We start from the raw sequence: 15,180 nt of genomic DNA on the forward strand, positions 1-15,180 counted from the left end.
TGAAACTTAGATTCATTATGAATACTCTGCCTAAACAACCTATCAAAGATTATTTAAGCACACAGTTTATAAAATAAATACCAAACCATAAAACGTGATATTCTCAGTAATTTCTCACTTGTTCTTCACGAGATGTGAGATGAGATGCCATATCCTCCATGTTTTCCAGAGGTATCTCAGCTGCAAGTTTTACATGAAATCCATAACTTCATTAATCAACCTACAATGTAAAAAACACATCATCACAGGCATGTTTTTTATTGAAAAATTAAAATATTTTGTAAACTTTCTTACATCTTTATATTATATTATAAGGATTTAATTTAACAATTAAGCTAATCACATATTGCATCTATTTATTTATTAACTTTTTATCCATATGTTTTAGAAAAGAACTGCACCTTACTCTGCTATTAAAGTTTATATCAATTCAATTTGACCTTAAACACTTAGTGCCTCACATTGTGTTTTTTTTTATAATTTTACCTAATATAATGCACATAAACACATTTACTGTATATAAGTTTTTTTATTTCCTACACACTAACTTTTTTGCTGCCAAAAAATCATCTTGAACATACATTTGTACTGTGCACTTTCAGAGGAATTCAATTTGGCTTAACTTTTTAAAAACAACATCATTCTCTGATAGGACTGTACAGAAGTCGAAGCACACATGTGTGTGTGTGTGTGTGCAACATGAACCTCTAGGACCCACCGCACAAAGGTGGAGAATATGAGGCAAAACTACAAAATTAGAGTTGGGATAAGTAAACACAACCAATTTATGTGTGAAGATTTATGTCGATTGGTCTAGCTCTAATCCAAAACCACTGGGAACCGACATCCAGGTGATGGTAGGATGAGGGATCCCAATCAAAGGGGTGAACTGCAATGTTACGGATCTATTCCAAAGCAACATCATCCTCCAGATAGGACTGCATAAAAGTTGGAGCACAACATCAACCTCTGGGTCCCACCACATGGAAGTGGATCGCTTCAGTAAAAGATATGCAACCTATGGATAGCACCACAGAGAAGCTGGGCATACCAACCTCTAGGACCCACCACATAGAGGTGGAACTTCTTTTCATGAAATATGCAAAACATCATCCACTGGATAGACTCCCACAAAAGTTGGAACACAATGCCACCCTCTGGGTTCCACCACAGAAAAGTGGATCACCTCTAGAAAACATATGCAACCTCACCTTCCAGATAGAACCATACAGAAGCTTGGTACAACATCAACCTCCGGGACCCACCACATGGATGTGGAGTGCAGGATTGGAAAATCACATGCCATCTACACCAGCAGAACACCACTGCCCTACTTTTGAGTGAATGGAAGTAATCACAATCAGGAGGAATTGTTTTGGATAAGGCTGCTCAATAACCAGCTATGTAAGAGAAAGAAGCCCCATGATCAAATAGCCAGGTGAAGAAATCCATAAGAAGAGGAAACATGGGCCAAGAAAGGGAAAAAAACCAACTCAAAGAGTAATGGTAGATGACATTCCATTTAGGTTGATGGAGTGAAAGGAAGAGACAATACAAGGGAAGTTTCAAGTTGAATGAGATGAGGAAACCAAGGTTGTGCCAGACAGTAAGGAGCAATCAGAAAAACTTGGCACAGAGTGGTATGGATGACCAAGGTTGTTCCAGCCAGTAAGGAGCAATCAGAAGGACCTGGCACAGAGTGATATGGATGACCGAAATCCCCCTGGGAAGAAAGTCAGATGGGATAAAAATAAAGGTTGTTCCAATCCTGACTTAGAGGACACACAGCAAGGATCTAAGGATGAGGAACTGGAGGTAAAAAATAATGTAACTTTGTGTTGAGGAAAGTAGAAAATACATCCAGATGAGGATTACCCCACTGATTGCATAGCTATAAGAAAACCTGAGGGTTGAGAGACCACCTAGGGGGATAAACCTTGTCTGGTCTGGAAAGGCAATCCTCCACAAGGTTGAAAGCACCCTGAACATGACATACAAGAAGACGTATCCCTAACATATTGGCCCAATAAACGAGTTCTAATGTTCGGCCACAAAAGGAATGGGTGCCTCCTTGGTGATTGATACAAACTCCCATAGTAGAATTGTATGAATAGATCATGATGAATCAGTTCTGTACAATAGCAAAAAACATGTCATACCACCAGAAGCTGTAAGATGTTCATACATGAAGACCTCTAAAATGAAGACAATTGTCCAAAAGCCTCCTGCTGAGCTACCCATGCCCTCAACCATGAAGAAGCATCTGTGAACAGCTGCAAATCCGGACAAGGTGGAGGAAGCAGTACACCTGTTGTTGTGTTGTCCTTGTCCAACCATCAATGCAGATCATCTAAAAGGGAAGGAGGAAGGGTAATTAGGGAATCAGAGGGATTCCAAACAAGATTCCATCAGTCATGCAGAGTTCACTGAAGAGAATGCATATGTGCCCGATCCAAGGGGATAAGTGCTTCCATAGAAGCCCAAGTTCCCAAAACTGATAGAACCTTGGGAGCAGAAACAGAGGGAGTAGAAAGGGTGTGGAGAACTGAACTAAAGTTCCACTAAATGGAGACGAGGTGGAGAAGGTTGGGCCCTATTGAGGTGGATGTTGAAAAAAAACACAAGTGAATAAGATATTGGGTAGGTAAGAGGAAACACTTCTCCAACTTGAGAATCCAACCCACACCAGCTGCTTCTATCAATAGCAGATGTGTATGTTGTGAAGACTCCAGTTCAGAATGACCTAATAAAAGCCAGTCATCTAAGCAGTGGTGTAAACATAACCCACGAGCATGTAGAAGTCGGACAAAGGCTTTGACCACCAAACAAAAGACATATGGTGCTGAAGCAAGCCCGAATGGCAAGTCACGAAACTGATACACAATCTTGTGGTAAACAAACTGAAGCTAGCTTCTGGACAGATAAGAACAGGAATATGGAGATACACATTTGAGACGTCTACCTTGGTCATGCACAGATCAAGAGAAAAAGCCTATGATCACAGGATGCCACTCCCCAGTTTTCTTGGGGACTACAAAACGTCTGGAGTAAAAATCTGGGGAAGGTTGGCTGACAGGCTCCATAGCTCTTTGTGATAGAAGTCAGCACAACCTGATATAGATGCAGACTGCTAGCAGGATCCCAAGGTAATGGGAAGGATATCAGTACAAGAGACAATAGGTCAGGGAAAAGAAACAGATGAAAAGTCCTTCTGACAAAACTTTGATCACCCAAGGATCGGTAGTGAATTCCTGCCATAAGGGAACAAAATTGACCAAATACATCCCCACTGGACTGGAACCCACCAGATAGTCACCAGAACTGTTGGCGACGTTGAAACCGATGTCGAGAAACATGACAACCTGTCAAACTTCTATTGGTAGGAACTGGTAAAGGATGAGAGGGTGCAGGATGGAAAACAGGAGAGAGTATGGGAGCAGGATGAAATAAATGATCAACCAAAAATGAAAGGGTCGAATGTTGTCTCACAGGTTCCATACATGATTCCAAAGACTCAAGAATCTCTCTAAAAAAGACCTAAGGAGAAAACGAGCCATCTGTAAGTCAAAAGTGGATGGTAAATGGATCTGTGACAAGACAGCATCCCTCCCAATTAGATCTTAACAGCACAGAAGCCACATGTGAAGGGATAAGGCTGAAGAGAACAATCACATCAACAATGAAGTAATGAGGGAAACTGTATCCCCCAAAACCCCTCTGGGGATTGGTGGAGTGCCTCTGAAAGGTGGTGTATGGTGGACCAGTACTGTAGAAGAGCTGTATGAGTAAGACTAAGGCAGGAAAACTGTGCATGTGATAAAAGGGCAGGATTTTTTAAGGTCAACACACACACACACAAAGGAAAAAGTGCCTCCAACTTCTCAGAGTCAAGAAAGGGTTGATCAGCCTGATGATATGCCAAAGCATAATGATCAAAAGCCTGTGGAGGGTGAAGCTAGCACCAGTTATCAACTGAGAAATGAAATGCTCAGCATAAACCTTGATGTAAGGTGGAGGGAAAACAAGGTACTCTAAAGAAGGGGAGTCATGCAACAAGGAAGGAACAGGATCATATGAAATCAGGGAAATAGATAAAACTAAACACACCTGAGTTAGCCCTAGCAGATTCTACAGAAGAGGCTTGGGAGGGCATTTCATAGTTAACTGGAGGAAAAAGGCTGTCAAAATCCTCCTTGTTATGAACAGGTGTGTAAAATTCAGGAAGAAGTCAAACATTATCGAGAGTAGAAGGCCAACTCATATAATGATCAATCTCCTGATAAATGATAGCCAAAGAATCTGGCCCTGCATGGACAGGTGGTTAGGCCACTTGACTCACAATCTGAGGGTCACAGGTTTGAATCTTTGTCCCACTGAACATGCTTGCCCTTTCAGCCATGGGGGTACTATAACGTAATGGTCAATCCCACTATTTGTTGGTAAAAGAGTAGCCCAAGAGTTGGCAGTGGGTGGTAATGACTAGCTGCCTTCCCTCTAGTCTTTCACCGTTAAATTATGGTCAGCTAGAGCAGATAGCCCTCGTGCAACTTTGCAAGAAATTTAAAACAAACCAAACCAAAAAATTCTCAGTCATAACCCCCTGACCCGAAGGCCATGTAAGATCACTTGAAGTAGTTGGAAGAATATCAGAAGTTGTGACATGAGCTTCAGAATTCATCATAAATGGTGAATAATTCAAAATATAGAAAAATAATAATATAAAACAAAGGTACGTTATATCGGCAAAAAACTACAGAAAATAAACTGTAGCAAAATAAGAATTAAATCACTACTTTGCAGAGAAAAAAAATTAAATAAACATGTGAAAAGGGCACAATCATAAAATGTCTGCACTAGATCACTGTCTAACAAGAAGTGATAGTTCAGTGGAATCAAAGAGAGGAAGTCACATGCATTAGGAGGGTGTCTCACACTCCTATTGATGAAAGGTTGTCACATGATGATTTACATATGATATGCAGTGAATCACATTAATTGTGGGGTATGTGGGAGATCAAGGCTTGTGGCATGCTAAACAATTTTTGCATAAAGAGGGCAGTACTGAACAAGCTATACATGTGGGAATAGGTAATATACCATATCGAAAAGACTAATTCTAATACAACCGTCAATTCTAAACAAATGTTAAGTATACACTTAACACCCAATTTCTAAATAAAACTTAGCCAAGCTTCTATATCTCATAGCAAATTGCTTTTGTAATTCATTAAAGGAAATTTTATATTTGCAGGATTATATTTCATACTTTTTCTTTAAAATAGCTTAAAATATGTACTAAAATTTTGGATTTATTCTCAAATGTTCTCAATTTTGAAAGAAATACTATGACAATAAAAAACACTAGATCAAAAAATAATTTCTCTTGTAGTTCTTGTGTTTTTGGTTAACTTGTCAAATAACACACAATATTTCATCCTAATTAGTTAATTACTTCAAACACTTTCTGTGATTTAGAATGGTTGAATATTGTTTTTAATTTCTGCACAGTCCACTCAATTACATATTAAAATTTTACGAACAAAGTTTTATTAACATACTTTTAAAAGACCACTTTCATAACTAACAATGAATGAACTGTATAGTTCCTTTATTAGCTTTTATTAGTTTATTTTCTCTGTTGATAAAACAAATGAGCAAATGTTCATATTCCACAGAAAAAATGGGTCCTTCATGGGTTTATTATTTAAAATGCAATGACTAATACTAGAATCTAACTAGTAATATAAAGAAAGTTTGAAATTTGATGTGCAATATGATAATGTATCTGTTGTACATATATCTGACAACAAGGCTGCCACAGAAATATTTATCCACTTTTGTATGTAAATGTGTGATCTTAACATGTACTTCTTTGTACTTGGGTATCTAGATCATTCTGTGTCTGACATTCTAAATTACAGTATATGTTATTGTCAATGGCACAGGACTGATGACCATGCAACATTTTGATTAAAAAACTCATGGATATGAAGCATCTTATCCAAAAATAAAATATATCTTTCTTTTTAATGTATCATGTAACAATTTTTAATGGTTTTATTTAATGAATAACATACATTAACAATTTCCTTACCTGAAAACGTATTTCGATTCAATATTCACTTTCTGTACAACAAGGAGCTATTACCTAACATGCACTGCTATGTAATCTCCCACTCATGCCAAAAACTCCTTGAACAAACTCCCAATCATGCATGTGCCAATGTGTATTGTGCCAGCTTCTGATGTAATGATCATTAGATAAAAGCCCCATAACCAATAGGAAGGTAACACATGCTCCATGCATAGTAATCCCAAGGAGCCTTAACATGTTAACATAGGCTCATTCTTGACAAGGCAAACTAAAAAAAAAGAAGGACTCAAGGGAAGAGAGAGTCCCCCAAAAAGACTAATGCAGGAAATTAATACACAAGACCCCTGGCATCAAAAGTTAACATTTTCTTACACTGAAAATGTATTTCCAATACGTATTGTTAAAAGAATTTTAGTAATCAGTGTACCAGTCTTTATACCCTATCAGTTTCGCACCATTTCTGAACATATACATATCCTGTGACTACACTCCACCAATAGATTATGCCACCTATAATGGTGCAACTAGCTCCCTCTGCGTATTCCTATTCAATCGTCACTTTTGAGAAATGGCAGGTACAAGAATAAAAACACAGGTTTTAGTGAGGAGGAAGGGTGGGAAGTGTGAGAGGAGGTATGTTACTTATCAGAAGTACATTTTCAGTGTAAGAAAATGTTAACTTCCAAAAAAGACTTACCTTCTCTCATACAAAATGCTAGAATCCCATATTGCAAAGGTGGAGGGCCAATGTAGGTGCACAAAGAACAAATCAAGTGGAAAGAACTGCCCAGAATGAATGGGTGTGCTCAGAGATGAAAATGAAGCACACCTGTGGGGTGCCACACTACTTCTGGAACAGGTATGCTCTTCGCCCAAGAATTAGGAAAGTAACATAAAATGGGTGGAATTGGTTATGTTTTCACAACTGTAAGAGCATTATAAAGGTACAAGCTGTATATCGACTTTTAATAACAATAGGTGGCTAGGGCAAGTGGACCATGTAATCAATACCCAACAACCCCAACTGAATGTAAACAGAGTGCCATACGTCAAGCAACCAGAGTTATGAAAAGGAAGTGAGCAAATGGTCTTAACTAGACAAACTCCCAAAACCATCGTGAGAGCAAGAAGTACGACAAACCAAACCCAGCATTATGGGGTCTTGGCGTTGCCTCGACTCAACCTTAAGAACAGGGAATGCTGTAACCGGTATTATGGGCAAAGTCATAACTCATTCAACCATAACAGCATGGTAAAGACATCCTGTATCCTGAATTATGAGGAAGACAAGCAGCATTCACCCAACTGTAGCAACAGAGTGTAGATATCCTGTTGCCAGTATTACAAAGCAGATTAAGTCTTTCAAACCCAACCATAGAAGCAGGAAAGAACCTTCTGCAACCAGAATTAACAAGAAGAGAGGTATCTACTGCACACAACCCAAACTGTAGGAACATGGTGTTGTCCTCCTGAACCTGGAATTACGAGGAAGATCCCACATAGGCTGGCCCCAAATATTTGGTCATTGGTTTTATTGAGTGCAGTTCATTCAGGCAGTAAATATCCAGAGGAAGCACCATTAGGGAACCAGCATCGCTCTCTTCTCCTGAGTGGATAAACAAGCATAATTATATTAACACTTAGGAGGAAGCTTCCATGATCCACTAATGTGGTGACTGGGAACTGAAAGTAGTATGGACTCGCATGCTCCACTCGAAAAAGAGAGAGGAGTATAAAGGCAGTGGGGAGACCGGGGGAACATCAAACAAGAGACATTGCAATGGGTGACTATGTTTTCCTATTTTGAAAAGCAGACCAAACACGATTAAGGAATCAAAGGGTCAGCATGGATGGTCATAAATCCCCTTCTGCTTTATTCTTGAAGTCCATTAGTAACAGTCTACTAAAGATATAATCATAATAAATTCATAGATATATACACATACACCACCAGGAAAGCATCCACCAGTCTTACAAAAAACACCCCATCTCAACTGTGAGCATAATATAGTTACAGTATTTAGTGTGGGTTTGAGACAAAGCATACCTGACAAGGCAACTCTCACCACTAGATGGGATCCATAAAGAAGCTTAGGGAAGCTGAAAAGAAAACATAAAAAAAAGAAATGAACAAACTTATCCCAATTAAAGATGAATGGTCATGTGCAGAATTCCCACGGGAGGAAGACAATATCCACCAGGGTCAGAAACAACCAATTTGTGCAGATAATGAGCAACAAAAGTATTGGGAGTTGTCCACATACCAGCCTGGATAATTTCTTCCATGGTGAGCAGCTAAAAACATGGTAGTGTGGCAAATTTGACGTGATGAGACACTGTGGAAATGGTGACCTTCTATGGACAAGTCCGAATACGCCATCCTGGAAAGTTGACAAACCCAACCACTGAGAGTTACTGGAGACAGATCACAGAAAACAGAAGGGGTTCCAAGGAATAAATAGTCAGGAACATGAACCCCAAAAGGAGGCAGTAAGAGTCGCATAACACCTCAAGGAACGAATTGGATGAAAAAGTCTATCCAAATCGAAACAGGAGTACAGGTGTAAAATCGAAGGTAAGGAGATGGGTGAGAAAGATAAAATACCTTCCCGGGCCACATAGATTTTAGGCAGGAAGGACCAGTCAGGGTAGAGGAAAGGTAAAAGTTACAAGAAACATTAATGGCAAAAATATCGGAATGACGGAGTCCACAAACAAGGAGGAGAAGGAAATAGGTCTTAAAGGAAAGATGGTACAAGGAACTCATAGCAGGTGGTTCAAAGGAAGAACAAGAAAGAGCATAATGGACCACATTAAGATCCCAATCTGGTACAACAAAGGGACACGGAGGATGAGCACTGTGGAAGAAACATAAAAGGAGGGAAATGACATAAGAGAAAATGTTATGGAACCAGAAAAAATGGAAGGTGTTTGATAGGGCCACCCAATAACTGGACATGGTCAAAATGGACAGGCCCTGTTCAAACAACCAGGTAAAGAATTGGGAAAGTTGAGAAACAGATGGATGGGAGAGACAGAAACCACAGTGAAGAGACCAATGACATTGGTAAATGGTCAAGGAGAGATGGTACACAAGGAGTCAGTTCCTGGAATGAGGCAAGGGACCGGACAAAGGTTATGCATGAAGACAGAGTTTGGTTATGTTGGGATGAGCAACATCCAATCGAGATTGATAGAGGAAAGACCAAGACAGTGGTAAAGGCAAGGGGCATTGAACAAGTAAAGGACAAAGCAGAAGGAACTAAAGCTGTGCAGGCCAGTATGGAGCAACCAGCAATATGGGACAAGGAGTGGTCTGGATGAGGGATAGAACTTTGGATAGGAGTCAGATTGGTGGGTAAGCATAGATGTGAAGACCCATCCAATCCTGACTGAATGCATCTACACCCAGAGCTGATAGACGTGAAACAGGAGACCAAAGGAAGCTTGAGAGGAAAACTACACTCTAGGGTTGAAAAATTGTTCCTTGGAACTCAAAATAGGTGAGATGGAGAGTAGAAGTACAGGCAAAACCCCTGAGAAAGAACACAAGGAACTCGCTAGGTAGTAGCAAAGGAAGTCCACCAGTAGAAAAAGTGGTAGCGTCTGCTTACTAGATGGGTGGTTCCAGAAAAATATCACTTTCAAGACCCATGATGGCCAGCTGTCAAAGAGGAAGGATTGAGGATAGTAACAAAAGAACAGAAATACCTCAAAAAAACACATCACAAAGAAAAGGTGCAAGACAGATCCTGGAGAGAAGTTTCAGGGAGTTAAAAGTACAAAAGTAAGGTAGCCTGACAAAGTACACACCAGAAACTAAGGGAAATGGGACAAAATGGATGAAAACCAAGGGCAAAGATATAAGCAGGTTGCTTCAATAAAGCTGATATGGTCACAATGGAAGGCCTCCAAATGAATGTGACACATGACAATGAATAAAGAAATTGAGTAAGAGATGAAAACTAGTAAGTGGAGAGAAAGAAAGATAGAAAATCCCTAAACCAAAAGAAAATTTCAGATAAATGAGCCTCATGCAACAAGGAAGTCAAGGTTCAGTAAAACATTATTTGGGAAAAGAAAAACACATATCCATGGAATTCAAGCAGTTAAAGGACAAAAGTGGGACTACTAGATACACGTCAAAAAGAGGGAATGAGAAGTAAAAGCAGGTGTGAAAAGATCAATGATGAAACACATAAAAATGGGGCAGGCTCAGTTCAAGTAACAGAAGCAGGAGTTCAGAAATCCTGGATCTAAGATCAGAAAGGAGCCAATCACATAGTGCGCAAGGGCAGTAATATCAATGACCATCAGTGTCTCTAGTCACCATCACTGTATTAAATGACTATTGTGAAAGTGTGTGATAAAACTCATATGTCTGAAACATGAATATATACCCTATTTATCCTCTGATCCATTTTTGTAAAATAATTTATAAGTGAAAGTAAAGAAGAATGTATCACAATAAGTAAACCACATTATATTTGATATAACCAGTACCATAGATATTTTTTGTTAAATACCAGGGCTTGTATGATTTATTTAATGTAACTTTAATCATCATTCAGTGAGCTGTAAATTTGAATGAATTTGAGGTTGTAATCATATTAAAATCCTTGATTAAATATGTACCATTTTATACACAAAGAGGAATAAAAGGTTAAAACTTGGAAAGAAGACAGTGGTTAAAAAAAGATAACTGAGAAGAGACAGTTGACTGGCAAAATATTCATCAAATGTAGCTGAAGTAATCATTAACACTGAGTATTTGCAAGAAATTGACATTAAAGAAAATAATGAAGAAACAAATGAAAATGAATCAGAGACACTACTTGTATTATCGGACATTAATACCTTTGATGATGAAATGGTACGGTTTTCTTCATATGCCAAATGCTGGGATATACACAACTCATAAACAGAAAAAATTATTAAAGTACTTCAAATAACCAATCATATGCTCAGGGTTCATGTTGCAGTGTGGTTTGCATGTAGGAAAATATAATAAATACAGCAGAGTTCAAGAGATAAAAGCATTGAGTTTTTTTTTATGTGATTAAAAGTAATAAGATAAAATTGTTATAGGAATTTAACACTATAATATTATGTATGTTATAAATTTACTATATTTGTAGGTTAAGCTAACACACCAGAAATTAGACATTTTGGGAAACTTTATTTGGTGTCTGTCCCAAGTGTGGAAAGAGTTAAGGGAGGAAAAATGAAGAAAGTGGTAAAGGTAAGTTATCAGGTAAGAAAAAAAGACTGTATTATTACTAACATGTCTTATGTGCAGCCTAAGACCAGTACATTACCCTATAAGGAAGTTGGTCCATGTACCAACTTGCATCAAATAACATGTTTTGGACTCTCTTGCAGTATGACTAAATTATTAAATCTATGCCAGTATCTTTTGAAAGTTCAGTTCCCTTATATCCATGGCTTTCAGGGTGTTCATATCTTTGTATCAGAGAGCACTCAGCAGTTGGAACATCAGAGGGGGAATTCATCCAGATTGTAAATATTAATCTAATCAAAAACAACTTAGATGTGAAAAAAGGATGCAGCCAAAAAAGGATGAGCATGAGACTTAGAGGAATGAAATCAAAATTGGTGGCCAAACTAGTAGCTACATTTATAGCATTTATAATAATTTTACAACAAATATTCATTCATTAGTTAGCCAGGCATTAGTTTGCTCAACTTGGTGCATGATTGTATGCAGCCCAGTTAACTGCTGAAAGAATATTTGCTGTTAATAAAAAGTTCATGAGATATAATTAAAAAGTATTAGTGCTATATACCCAGAAATAGTTTAATTTTGAAACATTGTATTATTCTCTGGTGAATTAGGTTTTTATTTTTTGGATAATTTTTCTAATTCATTTGATAGCTTTTGATTAATCACATAGAAATTTATGCTATATTGTTTAATAATGTTTGTACCTAGACCTGATCAGGCACAGATTTATTAATTATTTTTTTAAGTGATAAAATTTGTATTATAGTTGTTTTTTTATTTTTGACATTATATTTAATAAATTGCTTTTGTTTGAACATGGTTGTAGTTGCATTTTGTTTAGCCAATTACAACTGTATTTTGGACCAATTTAAGATGTGTCAGCATATGAAGACATGTTTATCAAGGGACAAGATTTCCACAAGGTGTCTCTAGCCATACTAAAATGTAAGTTGCAAACTATGACAGTGTACTGAATATGCAGATGATATTCCTATGTTACAGTATATACAGGGACAAAAATGTATCATTTACCTGTTGTAAATGTTGTTGAAATATGAAAAAGGCATAAATATGTTACTAAAATTTTTAACAGATGTTTTCATTTACAGTTAATATAATGAATACATCAATTGTTGGAATGTTTAAATGCTTTATATACATATTTTTGTGCATTTTATAATGGAATGTTTTACCAGCTGTTTTCTTTTCAAGTATGTATAATCAGTGTGGTTCTAAGGTTATAGTTACTTAGCACTGGATTGAAGTGAGTGAACAATAGTAGTAAAAAATAAAAACAGAATATCAGTAGCATGGAATCTCACATGTGCCATATGCATTCCTTCAACTACTCATTGCCTATTATGTTGTACTTCTATTTCAGCTTTGTTGAGTCATTGCTGAAGAACATATGGCTTCATGGGCATCCACTGAGGGGAAGGGGGGAGAGACTTGCCCTCCCCTTGAAAATGAGAAACATAATACTTTCTTTATTCATTCTGCATGTGTATATGAAATTACAAGATTTTATTCACTTCACAATTTCACACTACATATTACACTTAATTTTCCATTCAAGTCACCAAGTTTGTCAGCAGCTTTACTTAAAGTCTCTAGGTACCTACCCTGTAGCTAAATATTGAAAAACATCACTATCTTGGCAGCTTCTTGGATATTGGACATGGCAATTCTCACTCAGGTCATCAAAGAGGCAGATGCAGCAAGGCTTAAATTAACATTACAAATATTAAGCCCATCAAATCTGACTGTAGTATGTAGGTTATCACCTCACACTAACCAAACTTGGGGGAAAGTGTCGAGCCAGCGACAGAGCACATCCTCAAAATTTCACTGTGTATCATTTCATTACTCACAATAGTCCTATGTACAATTTTCAAGCTTTATTTTGGTCAACAAAGAAGGATTGTAACTCAACATGATATGGGTGATTGATATACTGTAGTCTGTTGGCTATCATCTCACACTAACCAATCTGAGGAATGAGGTAGTAACTTTTTGTGGTACAGAGGGGTGAGTAGCATTCCTGAATTATAATTCAAATTGTGATATCCCACATGCATTTGCATTGATTAAGACTCCCATCATAAGCATTTAGTTTAAACTTCTTAAATCTATAATGTTTTTTTTTAATTTTATACTTTATAAACTTGGTGAGCCAACCTGTTGTTTTTTTTACATGCAACCATCCTTTTTTTACCTAAAAGGAACATCGCTATCTTGAACATATAAAATTTGGTTTTATAAATTTTTTCACATTTGATCAGTATCTTCATATAATTCAATTTTCCAATTCACAAGAGATAATTCTTGTTGCATCCCTTTAAAAGAATGGTAAAAGGTAATATATTGAAGCTTACGAGATTATCCAGGAGATAAACAGGATAAAGCCCTATGATTATTATTTTGTCTTTATTCTCAAGACAACAGTATGAGTGGACATGTTTAGGACAAGGAAAGATAGGTCAAGCTCCAATAAGACATTTTTATTTTCCTAACAAGATTATAGGCTTACAGAACAAATTGCTATCAGTAGTAGCAGAGGTCAGCAATTTACTAGTGTTCAAGATCAATGCTTTCTTCAAAAGTAGAGTGGGATGAAATTTTTACTTGTCCCAAAGGTGGGTGGGTAAGGACAGTCTTAAAAGGCCTAAATGGTCCCTTGCTGTCCATAGGCTATGCTAATAAACACACATTTCATTATTTCAAAATAAATTCTTCTTCTTTTCCATTCCAATTTTTTTTTATAATTTGTATTACCAAAACAATATACAGTTAAAATTATTATAATGGTACATTTTTACTAACAACTGAATCAACAGTAACAGAAACAGTGTATCTTTTTCCAATCACATAAGCCAGTTGACAAAGGACTAACTTTTACGCTTGCAAAGTGGATCTCTTGTTGCTGTCAGTGTCACTTTCAATTTATAAAAATAATGACAAGGTTAAAACACTGCATCGGTTTTATTCAGCCAATTAAAAAACTGTTCAATTTTAATTCTAACCTTTCTAAGAATTTAACTGTATTTAATTATAATATTTTTATCAATTAGCAGTGTCATGTACTGATATAAAACTAAAATAAAATCAATCAAGTTATCAACGAATTAGTTGATCAAATTATAATTTTATTTTGTGTTGTACTTTATCAAAAGCTTCCCGAGAATTTAAGCAAACAATATCTATAAATATGCCATAATCCTAAAATCATAAGTCCATATTATAAATTCATATACGGTATATATGTTTAAATAATTAATATTAAAAGTCTATTTTACAAAATCTAAATCCGCATTCGAATAGCTAACAAGTTAGGCCTAATAAGTAATATTATTATGATGTTAATATTATAATCTTATAAGCTATAGGAAATATGAGGACTAATTTTCTGTTAATCACATATAATGAAATGTGCACATGGAATGGTTTATTTTATTTTATTGTATATTTAAAGTTTGTTACTAACGTACTTACGCAATTTATGACCATAAGCATCAGGTTGTCAAACTGTGAAGCTGAACTGTACAATACAGCGTACATTCCCATATCAAACACAAAAATATATTGTGCCTTTTAATAGAATTATAAGCTGATGTGATTACCTGAATTTTAAGAATTTAGTTTGGTGTACTAGAGACTCGAATTAAAATTGTATAATATAATCGTCATTTTTCCTGACAAATTTGAAAACTAAAAACTTTGAAAATTAAATATATGGGACTATATTTTTATATAGATAATTCAGATTAATTTAACTTTGTTTTGAAATAAAATGAAATTCATCTCCTTTGCGTCAAATGTTTTGCTTATCTAATTGCCTTGG

General features: G+C 36.5%; 1 protein-coding gene across 2 annotated transcripts in view; it reads right to left on the reverse strand.

The window, feature by feature from the left end:
- Positions 1-14,977, reverse strand: part of LOC106461578 (tyrosine-protein phosphatase non-receptor type 9-like) — a 72,039-nt gene extending 57,062 nt beyond the window's left edge. The window contains exons 1-2 of one of the 2 annotated variants that reach the window (XM_022388581.1): positions 14,832-14,977; positions 119-220 (exon numbers count right to left, since the gene is read on the reverse strand). In XM_022388581.1, the coding sequence (XP_022244289.1) occupies positions 119-160 (42 nt within the window). In that variant the 5' untranslated portion in view covers positions 161-220; positions 14,832-14,977. The remainder of the gene's footprint in view (positions 1-118; positions 221-14,831) is intronic. The other variant, XM_013921420.2, reaches the window with a different exon arrangement.
- Between the last annotated feature and the right edge of the window lie 203 nt (positions 14,978-15,180).

This window comes from Limulus polyphemus, unplaced genomic scaffold (assembly GCF_000517525.1).
Source record: "Limulus polyphemus unplaced genomic scaffold, Limulus_polyphemus-2.1.2 Scaffold990, whole genome shotgun sequence".
NCBI classification, from domain to species: domain Eukaryota; kingdom Metazoa; phylum Arthropoda; class Merostomata; order Xiphosura; family Limulidae; genus Limulus; species Limulus polyphemus.